The sequence below is a fragment of the Pogoniulus pusillus genome, chromosome 21 (genome assembly GCF_015220805.1).
Source record: "Pogoniulus pusillus isolate bPogPus1 chromosome 21, bPogPus1.pri, whole genome shotgun sequence".
Lineage (NCBI taxonomy): Eukaryota > Metazoa > Chordata > Aves > Piciformes > Lybiidae > Pogoniulus > Pogoniulus pusillus.
Genome location: NC_087284.1, coordinates 23,245,252 through 23,258,971, shown reverse-complemented (window position 1 = coordinate 23,258,971; position 13,720 = coordinate 23,245,252). Strand labels below are relative to the sequence as shown.

Genomic DNA, 13,720 nt, shown 5'->3' with positions numbered 1-13,720 from the left:
CAGGGACACCTCGACAGGAATGTGCACACAAGTCCTCCAGCTACCAAAGCAACCCGATGCTCTCTAAAGCAGTTCTGCTTTTGGCAGAAGAACCAAACCCAGTGCTGCTGCCCAGTTTTGAGCAGCAGGGGCTTGAACACAGCAGGCTCCAACACCACCTAGTGCACCAAACCCTTAGCAAGCTCCAGTTCAGCTGCCACAGTCGCTCCCAGGTGCTTAACCACAACACAGACACCCTTCGCTCCCCACCATGCCCATGCTGGGTAGGCACCATAAGTCACCAGGCTCAACTGGCACAGATGTCCCAACTGAGATTCAAGGGTGGAGGGAAAGAGTCTTCAGTGTGATTTATTGCTGCCAGTGCAGTGGGAAGGTGAAGGGGCAGTGGTTGGAAGGCCAGAATCAGTGCAGCAGGTAAGACAAAAATGGGCTAAAGAAAGCATCAGGAGGACTTCAAGCCAGAAAGAGACTTCTCCACTTGGTTTACACCTCAGTATTTTAACCAACAATAGACATTTTATTTTTCAGAAAAAGGTGATGACATTGCAGAAAAATAAAATAAAGTTTGTTTTTACCAGGACAAATGTTTTAGGTGGTGGTATAAAAAGTGTCACGGGAGCCTGGAGCGGGAGGGCAATGAATCATAAAAAAAACAACAACAGCAACAAAATGAACCACCAAAGAATCCCACTACTCCAGAACAGCTAGGGAGCTAAAGCGAGTCCCAGATGTGCAAGCCGGAAGGTCTGGGCGTTCCCAAATCCATCCAGGCCTGCCTTCCACAAGAACAGCCACAACTGAACAAGACTTCTACCACTGCGCCCCTCACGGGCCAGTCTGCGAGTGGAAACAAATCATACAGGGGGCTGCTAAATGGAGAGGGGAGCAACTGTGGGGGGCTTGGAGCCACTCTAAAAGGCTCAGACCTCTGTGGGTTCATCCTTGATACTCAGGCTGTGCTTGATGCTCTTCAGCTCGGACATGCTGAAGCCCAGCAGCACAGACGGCCTCTGTCTGTTGATGGCCTTCAGGCAGACGTTCCTCTTCCTGACGAAGAAAGAGGCTACATCGATTTTCCATGCACACAGCAGCAAGGAGAGCAGCTCCATCTCCTTTTTGGAAGGGTATGGCCTCTTGTGGAAGTAATCTATCAAGAACTGTTTCTGAGCCTCGTAGGAGTTGTGGTCGTACTCCTTAGGGTCCACCGCCAGGAAGCGAAGGTCGTCACCAGGGAGCTTCTTCACCTCCATCCTGCCGGTGACCTTCTGGCGTTTGAAAGGCACTATCCCTGAAGTCACCTCCTCCACAGCGCTAAGGCTCAGCTGCTCCTTACTCCTTTGGTCTTCTGCAGCAAAGCAGGACTCCAGCTGCTTCCTCTTCAGCATCACAGAGTCCTGCTTCTCACCATTGATGAGCAGCAGCTCCTTCTTCTCCATCTTCATGCTGTTCTTGGGAGCGCTTCTGCAGCGCAGTAAGTGGACAGCAATTGCTGTCAGAGTCATGTTTCCAGTGTAGACACCACAGCAGTGGATGCACTTGAAGGCAGGGGTCTTGAGGATGGTGTGCACCGTGGGCATGATGTGGTGCCGCTCCTTCAGGTGCCTCTGGTAGTTCTCTTCTCTAACGAAGGTGCTGAAGCAAAAGGGACAGGTCGACACCTTGCCATACCTGGTCTTCACTTCTGCTGTCTGAGGCTTCACCTTGAGGTAAAGGGGGACGAGCGTCCTTGAGGTGAGCCCAGCAAGCACTGCCAGGTGCACCTCCCTGTCGATGTCCTCCTTGGGCAGCACTGTAGTGAAGTCGAAGTGTGGAAACACAAGGTCGCCCTGCGCGTCGTTCCCCAGCTGAAACCCTCTGTTGCTGTAATCCGCGTGCAGCTGCTTCCTCCCGCTGTGGGTGGCTTTGCTGTGCTCTACAAAGCTTTTCAGGTCATGGAAAGTGACTGTGCAAAACAAGCAAGCCAGGCCGTGCATCAAGAGGTGCCTCATCAGCTCCTCCTCACAGAGGAAGCACTTGCAAGAGAAGCACCAGACTGTCTTCTCCATCATCCACCTCAGGAAGGGCGCGCAGGCTGCCAGCTTGTCGGGCTCCAGGACCCCCTCCACCTTCACCTCCCCCTGCTTGTGGGCCACCTCCATATGCACCTGGTAGACGTTGGATGGGAATAGCTCATTGCAAACTGGGCAAGTCTTCCACTGCTTGGCCTGCCTGATGGCCTGGCTGGTCTCAGGGCCAGGGGGAGAGCCTTGCAGGGAGACGCTCTGGGAAGCCAGGACCACGGGAGGAGAGGGGGCACTGGCTGGGGACTGGGACAGTTGGGTCACTGTCCCAGACTGCATCAGCTGGATGGGCACTTGCGGGGGCGTCACTGTTGCCAGTCCACCCCCAGCAGGTACAGGCAAAGTCACTGAGACTGGGGCCAGGGTGTAGGTGGGGATCCCATTAACCTGCTTGCCCGTGGGGATCAGCTGCCTGAGGATGGAGCCGGTGGTCAGGAAAGCAGTGCCCTGAGAGACTGCGGGCTGCACGGGCTGGTTCACAGGGATGACTGCAGGGGCAACGGGCTGGTTGAGCTGCAGAAACCCGGGCCTGACAGGCTGCCTGACAGGGACCACCCCTGAGGCCACAGGCTGGCCCAGCTGCAGAACGCCCGATGCCACCGACTGTGCCACAGGCAGGACCCTGGGACCCAGGGGTCTGCTCACAGGACCAAGCGACTGGTTGACAGAGAGGACCCCCGGGGCAACTGGAGGGTTGACAGAGAGGACCCCCGGGGCAACTGGAGGGTTGACAGAGAGGACCCCCGGGGCAACTGGAGGGTTGACAGAGAGGACCCCCGGGGCAACTGGAGGGTTGACAGGGCTGACTGGCTGGGTCATGGGCACCGACCCAGCCGCAACAGGACCACTGATGGTGCTAAGGGGCTGGCTGACAGGGAAGAGCCCAGGCCTGACAGGATGGCTGAGAGGCAGCACTGCAGGGGCCACAGTTCTGCTGACAGTCCCAACAGAGGGGTTCAGAGGAAGAGCTCCAGCTCCCAGAGGCTGGCTGAGGGGCAGACTGTGGGAGACAAGGATGGGCTGGGGCGGTGAGGGCTGGATGCCAATGCTGGTCTGGCCTGCAGCAAGGTTGCTGGAGACAAGAGCAACGTGTGAGGGGGTGACAGCCGGGGCAGAGGTCATGTGTGGAAGGCTACCAGAGGCACTTGGGACAGGCAGGGGCCTTACTGAGTTTGGCTGCACCATGCTCTGGTTGGGATTGCTCTGTGGAAATGTGAGCTGGATGCAGGTGGGACCCGCAACAGAGCCTGCTGGGGCTGTGGTGGGCCCTGTGGCTGCTGGAGGAGCTGCTGCCACAGCCTGCAAAGGCTTCGGGGCAATGTGCATCTGCTTCACCAGCCCTGGCTTCTTAATGTGCTCTGAGATGACAGACCTGAGCTTGTTCTCCAGGTCTCGGTGCGTCTCGGCGGTCAGGACGTGATACATGAGGGAGTCCTGGCTGTTGGCAGAGGCACTGCATTTTTTGCAGTAGTGCTCAGCACAGTCCTCCCCACTGTCATCAGGCTTCTGGCCAAAGTAAGTGCTGATCAGGTTCTGGAAGTGGTTCATCAGCACATGCTTCTTCATGTTGTAGTACAGGGTGTCTGTGAAGTGACATTTCAGACAGGTGAAGTTTATGATGTCACTCCGGAACTGTTTCATGCCATCCAGGATGCTGACTGTATAGTTCTGGATCCTTTTGCTGGAGTGGAACATCCGGATGTGCTTCCCCACTACTTTGGGATCAGAAGCAAATGCACATTTTGGGCAAGGAACCACCAGCTCTTGGTCCATCTCATCCTCATGGTAACGATGCAAGTGGTTCCTGAAGGAAGTGAGCAGTTTGGAGGAGAACTTGCACAAGCTGCAGCAGTAGGGCTTTGTTCTGTACCTCTGCAAACAAAACACAAAGATCCCCTCAGAAACTGCCAGCTGCTGCAGCCCTCTCCTCTGCCTGCCAGGCACTGGCACCTACCAGCAGCGTGCTCACTGCATGCACAGCACCTCCTCACCTTCTCCTGGCTTTGCAAAGCAGAATTACAGAAGGCAAACTCAAAGGGAGAACCATTTCTGCCCTTTTTGCCTCAGTAAGGAGTTTTAAGCAGCTTCACTCATACTCCACATGGGGTAATTCTGAAGCCCGTTTGCAGAGATGGGAGTCGCAGCCCAAGCTCAGAAGAATCTGTGCCCCCCCCCAGCCCGGTGAAGCCTCAGCTATCAGAACCGCAGCCCTGTTCACAGGGTACTTTTCAAGCTTGAATTAGCTCTGGGCCACCTCCTGCCTGCTGCCCTGGTGTGGCTTTTTGTGTATCTCAGCATCCCACCCGTCACTCCAGTGCACCCCTCCCAGCAAAGCCACAGAAAATTCACTTGCTAAGAGCACTCTTGTGGAGGCAGATTAATGACAGAAAGGGAATAAATGCCCTAAGACACAGCAGCAATGGCATCTTATCTCCACAGCCTGGACACGCCACCACAGTAACTGCTGCAAGCAGTCTCCTCCAGCACACATCACAGTGCAGATTCCTCTCAGGAAAACACTTTTAGCTGTATCAGTACCAACCTACCTCTCTTCCACTGCACTGCTTTGCTCCCTGTCACTTGGCAGCTTTCCTTTTTGTGCCCACATGAACTCTGTCTACTCTTTCTGGTGGCCTTGTCAACTGTTCTTTCTTCCCAGCTCCCTCCTGCCTAAAGCTAGTCACAGCAGCACCCAGGTGACAACCTCACTCTCAGGCATCTACTGACTTCGCCTGTATTCCACTGACCCTGCCAAGGGCACCACCATGCCAGCAGACACTGTTGCAGCAGTGGATGGCAGCCTGCTACTAGTATCCTTTCTGTCCCAAGTGGAGCTCTCCCACAAAGGCATCCCAGAGAAGCACTGTCAGCTTCTCCTCCTTGTGTACACAGCTAAGCTGCTTCTCGTGCTCCCAAGTGCTGCTGCAGTTGACTAATGGCACCTCAGGCTTACAGAAAGCATAACAGAATAGTTAAGACACTGGAAAAAATGAAGAGTCCTTGAGATTGGCCACTACAGCCCTGAGCTGTACAAATGGAATCCAAAAAGGCTTCCCAGAGGCACTCAGTTAGTATCACTCCACAGAACGAGCCCCAGAACACAGTGACACTTTGCTGTGTACTTTCACAGTCCCCACAACCCAGAGACAAGCAGAAAGGCACCACAGCTTCCAAACCCCAAAGTCCTTCCAGAATTGTCTCCCTAAAATAGGACTCATGGTAAAAGCCACCAACTCATCTCGACAGACATCGTCCGAGTTCCCGGTGCAGCTCAGACATCGCAGTGCCTCCTGTGGCAGCAGTCTGAAACAGAACATGCTAAGGACCAGCTTCTTTTCTCCCATGGTGCCAAGATATCCATCAAGGAGCTGTGGCTTTTCAAAGCAATGGGTAGGAGCAAGTTTAGTACCCAAGAGGCACAGCTTGGCACATCTGGTCCTAAGCCCACACAGGACAAGATCATCACCTCAGACTCAATCTTTGGACAGCTCTAGACACTACTGGTGGTGCTGACCAGCCGAGCAAGAAGCTGTGTGAAGGCTCAGATCTCTCTCCAGGCAGCAAGAGCAGGATCCCTTCTCTAATGCCAGGGTGGCTGTGTTTGGCCAGCCCACATGCTGAGGGCTCTAGTAAAACAGACCCAAAGCAGATAGCTTCTCCACTTGGCAGTCTCTCTTTTCAGAGTGGTAAAGGCAAGCTGCAGAAGCCCTGGCAAGCCACCACCACACCATTCTGGAGCGCTGCTTAACTCAGGATGCAGTGAGCAGACCAGGCACTGCTGACAAGCCCTCCTCGTGGCAGCAGCCAAGAGCCCCACAACTCTTCCTCAAGCTTGAGAGCAGGCCCTTGTCTCCTGGCACTGCTCCTGCGCTCTGCATGGTCCCACGGACACCTGCTGGAACACAAAGTCATACAAATCCTGTGGGCTGATCATCTTAGCCCCACCTTTCTTCTAGGTTCTAGCTGCACACAAGAACCCATCTGTAGAGCAGCAGGTGGTGTTCCACAGACAATTCCACCATGACTCTGTCCCAAGTTCTAATGACAGTTCCAGTTTCACCTACTGTCATCTAAGCCACTTCATCTTCACTCTGCCAGTGACAGATGAGGCAGCTGCAGCAATGAGCCATTAGGACTGGACACAGAGAGAGGCCTCAGAGCCAGTTCCATCAGAAGGAAGAGCACAGCGGAGATTGAAGATTCCCTGACTAACAGTACTGGGAAGACAGACAGTGAAGCTATTTTTTGGCCACAAAAAGCAGTATTTTAGCCTTTCCAGGACTTCTGTGAGTGCCGACGCCCAGCCCATGCACACCTAACCCAGCAGCTGTCACACCGGCACCATACCTTCCTTCTGCCCACAGACTCCCACGGAGAGACATCACTCCATGAAGTGTTGCAGAAGTGTTCTTCACCTGGGTCAAAACTTCTCAGACTCTAAAAGAATAAAAGAAGAGATACCTTGCTTCTGCAGTCTGTTCTGGAGACAGAAACACTCTCGGCAGAGCAAGAAACAAGGGAAAGCCACAGCAAGAGGGAATGGATGGGAGTTGTAGGCAGTATCTGGACGTGACCCCAAAACTCTGCTCAGAGAAACTGCTTTTACTGCTCTTTGGTTTATTTCACCTCAAAGACTTGCTTATGGTAAGAGAGCAGAAACTCTGAGCACTGAAAACAATCTAGGAACGAAAATATTTACCCTTTGGCTGCACTGCTTTTAGCCCAACTCACTGCGAGCACCCAAAGGGATCTCCTCCTACACCTGTACGTTTCCCTGTTTACTCCCACACAGCCCCTTGCCACTGTGGGCTACTTTGCAACGTGTTCCAGTACTAACTCCCACGGCACTGCTAGGCTTTTACCTTGAGAAAAATCTCCTGAGCAGCAGTGCTGCTCCTCGAGCTGCAAAAGCAGCAGCACCATGGCTGGAACAACCATGGTAGGGTGAGACCCTCCCTGAGGAGGGGCCCCTCCTCTGATCAAAGCAGTTTGTGTTCCTCAAGCCAGAGCCATCCACTGCTCTCAAAAGCTTAAGCTCTTCTCCAGTTTTCTGAGGCCTACACACATCCAAGCACCAACCTAACAAAGATTCCTGTTTGCTAAGCACTTCTGAGGACCCTAGGCTAGTTCCAACAGCACCCTAGGCTGTGTTAGGTAAAACACAGGCTGCAAAGCCAGGCTTAACCCACAGACAGTAACCATCACTTCTTCCTTTCCACAAACTCTACTCAGTCTGCCAGATGCTGAGAGAGGGCGAACTGTGCTTCCCTCTGCACCAAACCAAGGCTGTGCATTTTTACTCCTGATCTGTTTCTGAAAAGGCACCCCAGAGGACACAGCAGCAGCCTGCAGTTAACTCCAGATGGACAACCACCATAAGGCAGCACCAACCTGACCTGCTGAGCATGGTCAGTGGGCAGCCACGGGCACAGCAGGCAGCAGCTGGCTGCAGCAAACCATCTCTCAGCGCTCGGTCAGTGCTCTTGGTCGTTCAGCAGGTCCGACTCCTTGCCAGCCTGCAGACAAACTGACAATCTGTGTGTCCTTCAGGGGCTTGCCCTTGATGAGTGCTGAGATGCCTCTGAGTGGACTTGGGCCTTTACCTGCCTGTGAATCACAGAAGAGCTGCTGCATGCAACACAACATTTCATTGCCTGTGGTGTTCCTCCTCAAGCTGTTTCCTTTTGCAGCACCACCCCTGTCACATCTTGTTGACAAAGAGAGCTTCCTCCAGTGCTCTGCATCCAAACACCACCTTCCACCTCACTCATGAGCAATCCTTCAAGAGGGGGCCCCACCACGAAGCTCTGTGGCAGAGCAGCATCAAAGTACTGAAAAGTGACCTATTGGCCAAGGGTTGACGTTCCAGGTTGGCGTCCATCGTGATTGCCATTGCTTTACCTTCAGCAGCTCCCTGCAGCTGTCAAGACCAAGATCCACAAGAATACCCTTCACCTTTTTTCGAGCCTTCCTGATATTATCAAGGTTTTGAACAGGAATTTGAAACATTTTGCACTTTTCCTGGAAAAGAAACAGAACAAATCATGGCAAACTTGAATCACCACTTGCACTCCACAGCATGAAAACAAAACCCGTCTGTCAAATGTGTCCTTAAGCATGGAAGCCCAGAAGCCCCACACCAAAGAACTCAGGGTCTCATCAATATTTCCCCTTGCCTTCTCTTCAAGGAAACTGATTCTGGAGAGGGGGAAAATTCTTCACATTTCTTCTACCTAAAGGAAACAAATCCAAGTTTTCCTTTCATCTCTCCCTGTGCCCAAGTGGCAGCTGTGCTGTGTTTTCTAGGAGAACATGATCAGCTCAGAAAACCACCACCTCAGCTCAAAGGAGGAGTCCAGCACCTTCCACATCAACTGCTGGCATCAAGGTGAGGAGCCTCTCTGATCATCTGGGGCCTGTCTTGCACATACATACTTGAAATATGATTGCTGCAAACATCCAAGCTTCTGCTGCCAAAAGCTGGTAGGAACCAGACATGAACCAAGCTACTACAACACTAGTGTAGTAGAAGTGTGATGTAATTAAAGTATGGGACTGATAGCTGAAGACGCTGAAGGGGGACAAGTCACCAACCCCAAGCAGATGGGCTGTGGACACACCAGCTGCTCATCTCCAGCTCCACATCATCAGGAGTTATCCCCACAATTTCAGAAGGAGGTGCCTTCAGCATCACCTCCCTGGAGCACAGCAAAACGCAATTTGGACAAATTTAAATGGGCACAGAATGCAAAACAAGGACTGAAAAATGCCACTTGGAGCTTCAGAGGGATTTCCCACCCAGCTGGCAGAGGATCCAGAGTTGGAGATCTCTGTCCTCACTCCTAAATAACTCATCTACCCAGGGCAAGCTAAAAAACAAGAAAGAAAGTAAATCCTCAAACAGTGCTTCAGCCTTGCTGGTCCTGCATGACTCCCAGAGGCTGCACTGCTCCCTCTCAGCATGGAAGCTCTGCCCTGAAAGGCAAGGTATTCCTTGTGCAGCTGCACAAACTCCTCCAGGCAGGAGAGAAGCTGTGAGCTGGGCCTCAGCAGAACAACCAAACCACTCCCCAGTCCTCTGCACTCTGTCAGCACTCAGCATAAACAGACATTGCTGTGCAAAGGATGCAATGAGGGGGCTGAACTGAAATCCACACAACTCACATGCTATTCTGCTCCTCTTCTCCCCCCACAGCAAAGGTGTGCAGACAGGGATGAACAGGCAGCCCCATCTGACAGATGCTAGTCTTGGTTTCTAATGGTTCTTAGCAGTACGAAGCCTGGAGGACATCTTGAGACCATTGGGCACCTGCAGAGGATGGAACAGAGCAGAGTGACTGGGCCCGCACTCCAAAGCCAGACAGAAAATCCTCTCTCAGGTGCAATCAGACAGGGATGCAGGTCTCTCCTGGGAGCTTTGAGGTCAGTCTCTCTGACAGCAGGGGATGTCCACTGCAGGTGGGCCCGAGCTGACAGGATCTCACCAGCCAGAAGAGGTGCTTCAGCCTGGGAAGCTCCACTGGCAAAAACTTCTCCTTCCCAGTTCTTTAACTGCTGTAGGTGAAGCAGACTGAACAGAACACAAACCTCAGTCTACAGAAGTGGTGCAGTGTGAAACACTCATGGACCTGCAGAGCTTCCTTAGCTAGCAGTCCTGAAACAGAAGCCAGTAATCCAAGAGAAAGGGAAAGGACGCTTGAACACCCGTTACTGTTCTCCAGCTTTCAAGTTTGCAGTCCAGAAAGGCTGTCTGATGTGCAAGGGCACTCAGCTGGCCCTCGGGCAAGCTGCTGGCAGCAAGACTCCAGGCTACCCATGTCACATTCCCTGCATCGTTAGCCAGCAAGGTCCCATCACAAAGACCACAGAATGTCACCCCTCTAGGCTGACTCCCACAGGCCTTCAGACGAATCCCCTGAGTACAGTTGGTTACCCATGCTCCTTTCCATCTACTTTATTGCCCTCCTGTTGTGGACACCCCTCAAGCCTTAGCTCACTCTTTGCTCCCATGCACAACCACAGCCACTCTTTGTTGAGTGACCTCACCACCACTCAACCACCAAATCCAACAGGAAAGCACCTCAGGGGAACTAAGCCTGATTTGCTCTAGCCCAAGAGCCTTCATCGTCTTACCAGACTGTCTGAAAGACAAATTCATCTCTCAGCCTTTAGAAGAGCAGCTTCCAGAACGCTGACGACCCACCGAGTTCATGTCACAGGCTGAAATGCACATTTCCCTTCACAAACAGAACCAGAGCAGCCAGCAGCAAAACAAAAGAACCACCGCAGCAGTGGATGTCCCAAACCCGTCCCTAAAGAGCCCCTTCGGCTCTCCTCGTGTCCAGCTTTTCACCTGCTAGTAGCCCCAAAACCCTGCAAGGGCTCTCTCAGCGGCTTACTGATCTCCTGCAGCCGCAGGACCTTTGTCTTTGGCTTGGCTACCAGTCACAGCCCACCAAGGCAGCCACCTGGCCCAGCACCAAGGAGGACAGCCCTCACCAGTGGCCACAGCAAGCAGCATCGAGGTGTGTGCTCACACGCGGCACAGCCACCTGGCCCGCGCCTCCGAGCTCAACGCACCCCGGGTCTCCATCACTAACCTCAGCTGCTGTAGCTCCCACAGCTGCTGTCCCTTCCACAGGCAGGTCTCTGCACCCGACAAGACTGAACCCTCACCAAGGGGTTCCCAGAGATAGAGATATGGAAGGCAGCAGCAAGCCGCATGTGTGTGCTTTTCAGTCTACCTGCACACCTGCTACCACCTGGGAGGCTTTTTTAGGTGGTAGTTTGGTGCCTTTTGCCATCAAACTTCCACGAAACGAGCTCTCAGAATTCCTGGTCTTACTACAGCTTGTAGCACAGCAGGTTTATTACTGCCAGCTTGTCCAAAGGAGGGTCTACAGAAACCCCCTCCTCTGGTTCCCAATTAAACTGAAAGTTCACTGGAGGAACACCAACGTCTCCAGAGGAGAGCTCGGGCTGGGGTCCCGAGAGCGCTCGGGGGCTGAAAGATGCGCTTGTGACTGCTGCGTAAGGCACAGAGGCAGCGCTGCAGCGGCCAGAGGCGCGGTGCTGCTCCGCGCCCCGTCACCCCGGCGGCACAGGGCCGTCCGCTGGGGCAGCACAGGTTAAGTAGCTTTGGCGTTATCCCCTTCGCAGGCAGGACAAAAAGGACTCCCCGCTCCAGCTCCTTGCTCTCCAAACGGCTCTGACGGTCCGCATGGCACAGCTTGTGCCTCCTTCTGTTGCTCACATGCCACCTCACGGCCACAGGCTTGTGCACCTCGTGCCATTCTGCCTGCCCTTCGCTTGTGAATCCCGGCCCCGTGGGCTGCTCCCACGGACGTCGCAGTGTCCCACCCGCCCGTGGGCTCTAGGAGCCACCAGGACTCTTCACCCACAAACTTCGGGCCAACCCGCACAGCTGGCTCCTTGGATAATCAATCGCTTCGCTATCGATGGAAGGTGGCACTGGGGAAGTGGCCCTGGCCAGCAGCCCGCCCTGCCCAGAGCGCCTCACTAGGCTGAGTTCTGCTCCCAGGCCGGGCAAGCCCGGAGCTGCTCCTCCGCCCGGCAGGGGCAGGGGGCTCGTCCCCAGGCCAGCCCCACGAGGGAGGGCGGCGGGCACCGCTACGGCAAGAGCGCTCCTCCAACACCGGCAGACACAGACCCGCGGCCCAGCAGCTTGCTGGTCGCACCGACCTCCCCACCCGCGGCCCGAGGAGCTCGACAGCCGCCGGCGAGGCGAGCCGCGGCTCCCAGCACCGACCCGGAGCAGAGGCGCGTCGAAGCCGCCGCTCCTCGACGGCCGCCGGCTCCCCCCGCGCCACAACCTCCCCGCCGCGTCCCCGAGCCGGGCCGCCTGCCGGCGTTGCTGGCTGCACTTACCCGGCCGAGCTGCAGGGGGCGCCACCGCGGCGCCGCTCCTGCCGCCGCCCGGGCCCGCGCCTCAGCCTCCGCCTCCCGCCGCTCCGGCCCAGCCGCCGCCGCCTCGGCCGCCGTGCCCCTCCCGCGCCGCACCGTGCCGTGCCCGCCTCTCCACCCCACGGCTCCTCCTCCTTTGCCGCCGCCTGCTGCTGCTGTTCACTCACGCTGCACACCAGGAAGATGCCGCCGGCGGCGGCGGCAGCAGCAGCATCGCTGGAGCCCGCGATGGACCTCGGCTCAGCCCCCGGCGCCCAGCACCCGCCCTCCGGCCTCCGCCCGCTCCTCGACCGGGGCTAGAAAGAGAAAATGGCGCTCGATTTATCCCAGGAAGTGACGTCGGGGCTCATTTGCATGCCAGGCAGTCCACCAATGGGGAGAGAATTGGACCAGAGCTCCCATTGGCTGCCCGCAGGAGCTGGGCGGGCCGGAGGCGGGGTGTAGCTGGAGGGGTCGCTCTGGTGCCCACCTGGGCCCTGGCACCTGCTCCTCCCGAGCCCCTTGAGGCCCCGCCAAGCAGCTGGGACTGTGACGTCACCTGCAGGGGGAGGAGCCTGTGGCACCACCCATCACGTGAGGCCACCCTGTGACCCGCAGCAGTGTGCTCTGATTGGCAGGATGTTGAGCAGAGGCACCGCCCACCTGCATCAGCCAATAGGATGAGACCTGGCAGCCACAAATCCCGTTGGAGGAGACCTCCAGGTGAGACCTGGCAGCCGTGCTGCCCCTTGGAGAGCTCACTGGGCACCTCCACGTGTGGCTCACACCTCTTCACCCTGGAGCTCCTGCCAGGCACAGAGGCCATGGTGGACTGGGGCTCCAGGGCACCCTGGCGAGGACCTATGGCACCTGTGGTCAGAGAAGATCCTGTGGGTGGAGGACCCCACTGGTGACACCATCTGGGAGCATGGTGGTACCATGCTGGAAGGTGCTGCGGTCTGCGGGAAGGCGCATCTCTGTAGGCGATCAGTCCCTGGGGCTGTGTCTAACAGATGCCAACATGTTGAGTAGCCAACACAGCTCTTGGTCTGTCTCCATGTTGAGTAGCCAACACAGCTCTTGGTCTGTCTCCATGTTGAGTAGCCAACACAGCTCTTGGTCTGTCTCCATGTTGAGTAGCCAACACAGCTCTTGCTCTGTCTCCATGTTGAGTAGCCAACACAGCTCTTGCTCTGTCTCCATGTTGAGTAGCCAACACAACTCTTGCTCTGTCTACATGTTGAGTAGCCAACACAGCTCTTGGTCTGTCTCCATGTTGAGTAGCCAACACAGCTCTTGCTCTGTCTACATGTTGAGTAGCCAACACAGCTCTTGCTCTGTCTCCATGTTGAGTAGCCAACACAGCTCTTGCTCTGTCTCCATGTTGAGTAGCCAACACAGCTCTTGCTGTCTCCATGTTGAGTAGTCAGCACAGCTCTTGCTCTATCTCCATGTTGAGTAGTCAGCACAGCTCTTGCTCTGTCTCCACGTTGAGTAGTCAGCACAGCTCTTGCTCTGTCTCCATGTTGAGTAGTCAGCACAGCTCTTGCTCTGTCTCCATGTTGAGTAGCCAACACAGCTCTTGCTCTGTCTCCATGTTGAGTAGCCAACACAGCTCTTGCTGTCTACGTGTTGAGTAGTCAGCACAGCTCTTGCTCTGTCTACGTGTTGAGTAGTCAACACAGCTCTTGCTGTCTACATGTTGAGTAGTCAACACAGCTCTTGCTCTGTCTACGTGTTGAGTAGTCAGCACAGCT

The 13,720-nt window shown here is 55.2% G+C and overlaps 1 protein-coding gene across 2 annotated transcripts; it reads right to left on the bottom strand.

Annotated features, from left to right (window-relative positions):
* Positions 1-494: 494 nt before the first annotated feature.
* ADNP2 (ADNP homeobox 2) lies at positions 495-12,287 on the bottom strand. 2 transcript variants are annotated; one of them, XM_064161273.1, is made up of 5 exons: positions 12,152-12,287; positions 9,225-9,369; positions 7,962-8,081; positions 6,408-6,497; positions 495-3,932 (listed from the first exon to the last, which is right to left on the bottom strand). In XM_064161273.1, the coding sequence occupies exons 3-5, from the start codon at positions 8,067-8,069 to the stop codon at positions 921-923; spliced, it is 3,210 nt and encodes a 1,069-aa protein (XP_064017343.1). In that variant the 5' UTR covers positions 8,070-8,081; positions 9,225-9,369; positions 12,152-12,287; the 3' UTR covers positions 495-920. The 2 variants fall into 2 exon arrangements, with proteins under 2 accessions (XP_064017343.1, XP_064017344.1); XM_064161274.1 differs by lacking the exon at positions 12,152-12,287 and adding an exon at positions 11,949-12,030.
* Between the last annotated feature and the right edge of the window lie 1,433 nt (positions 12,288-13,720).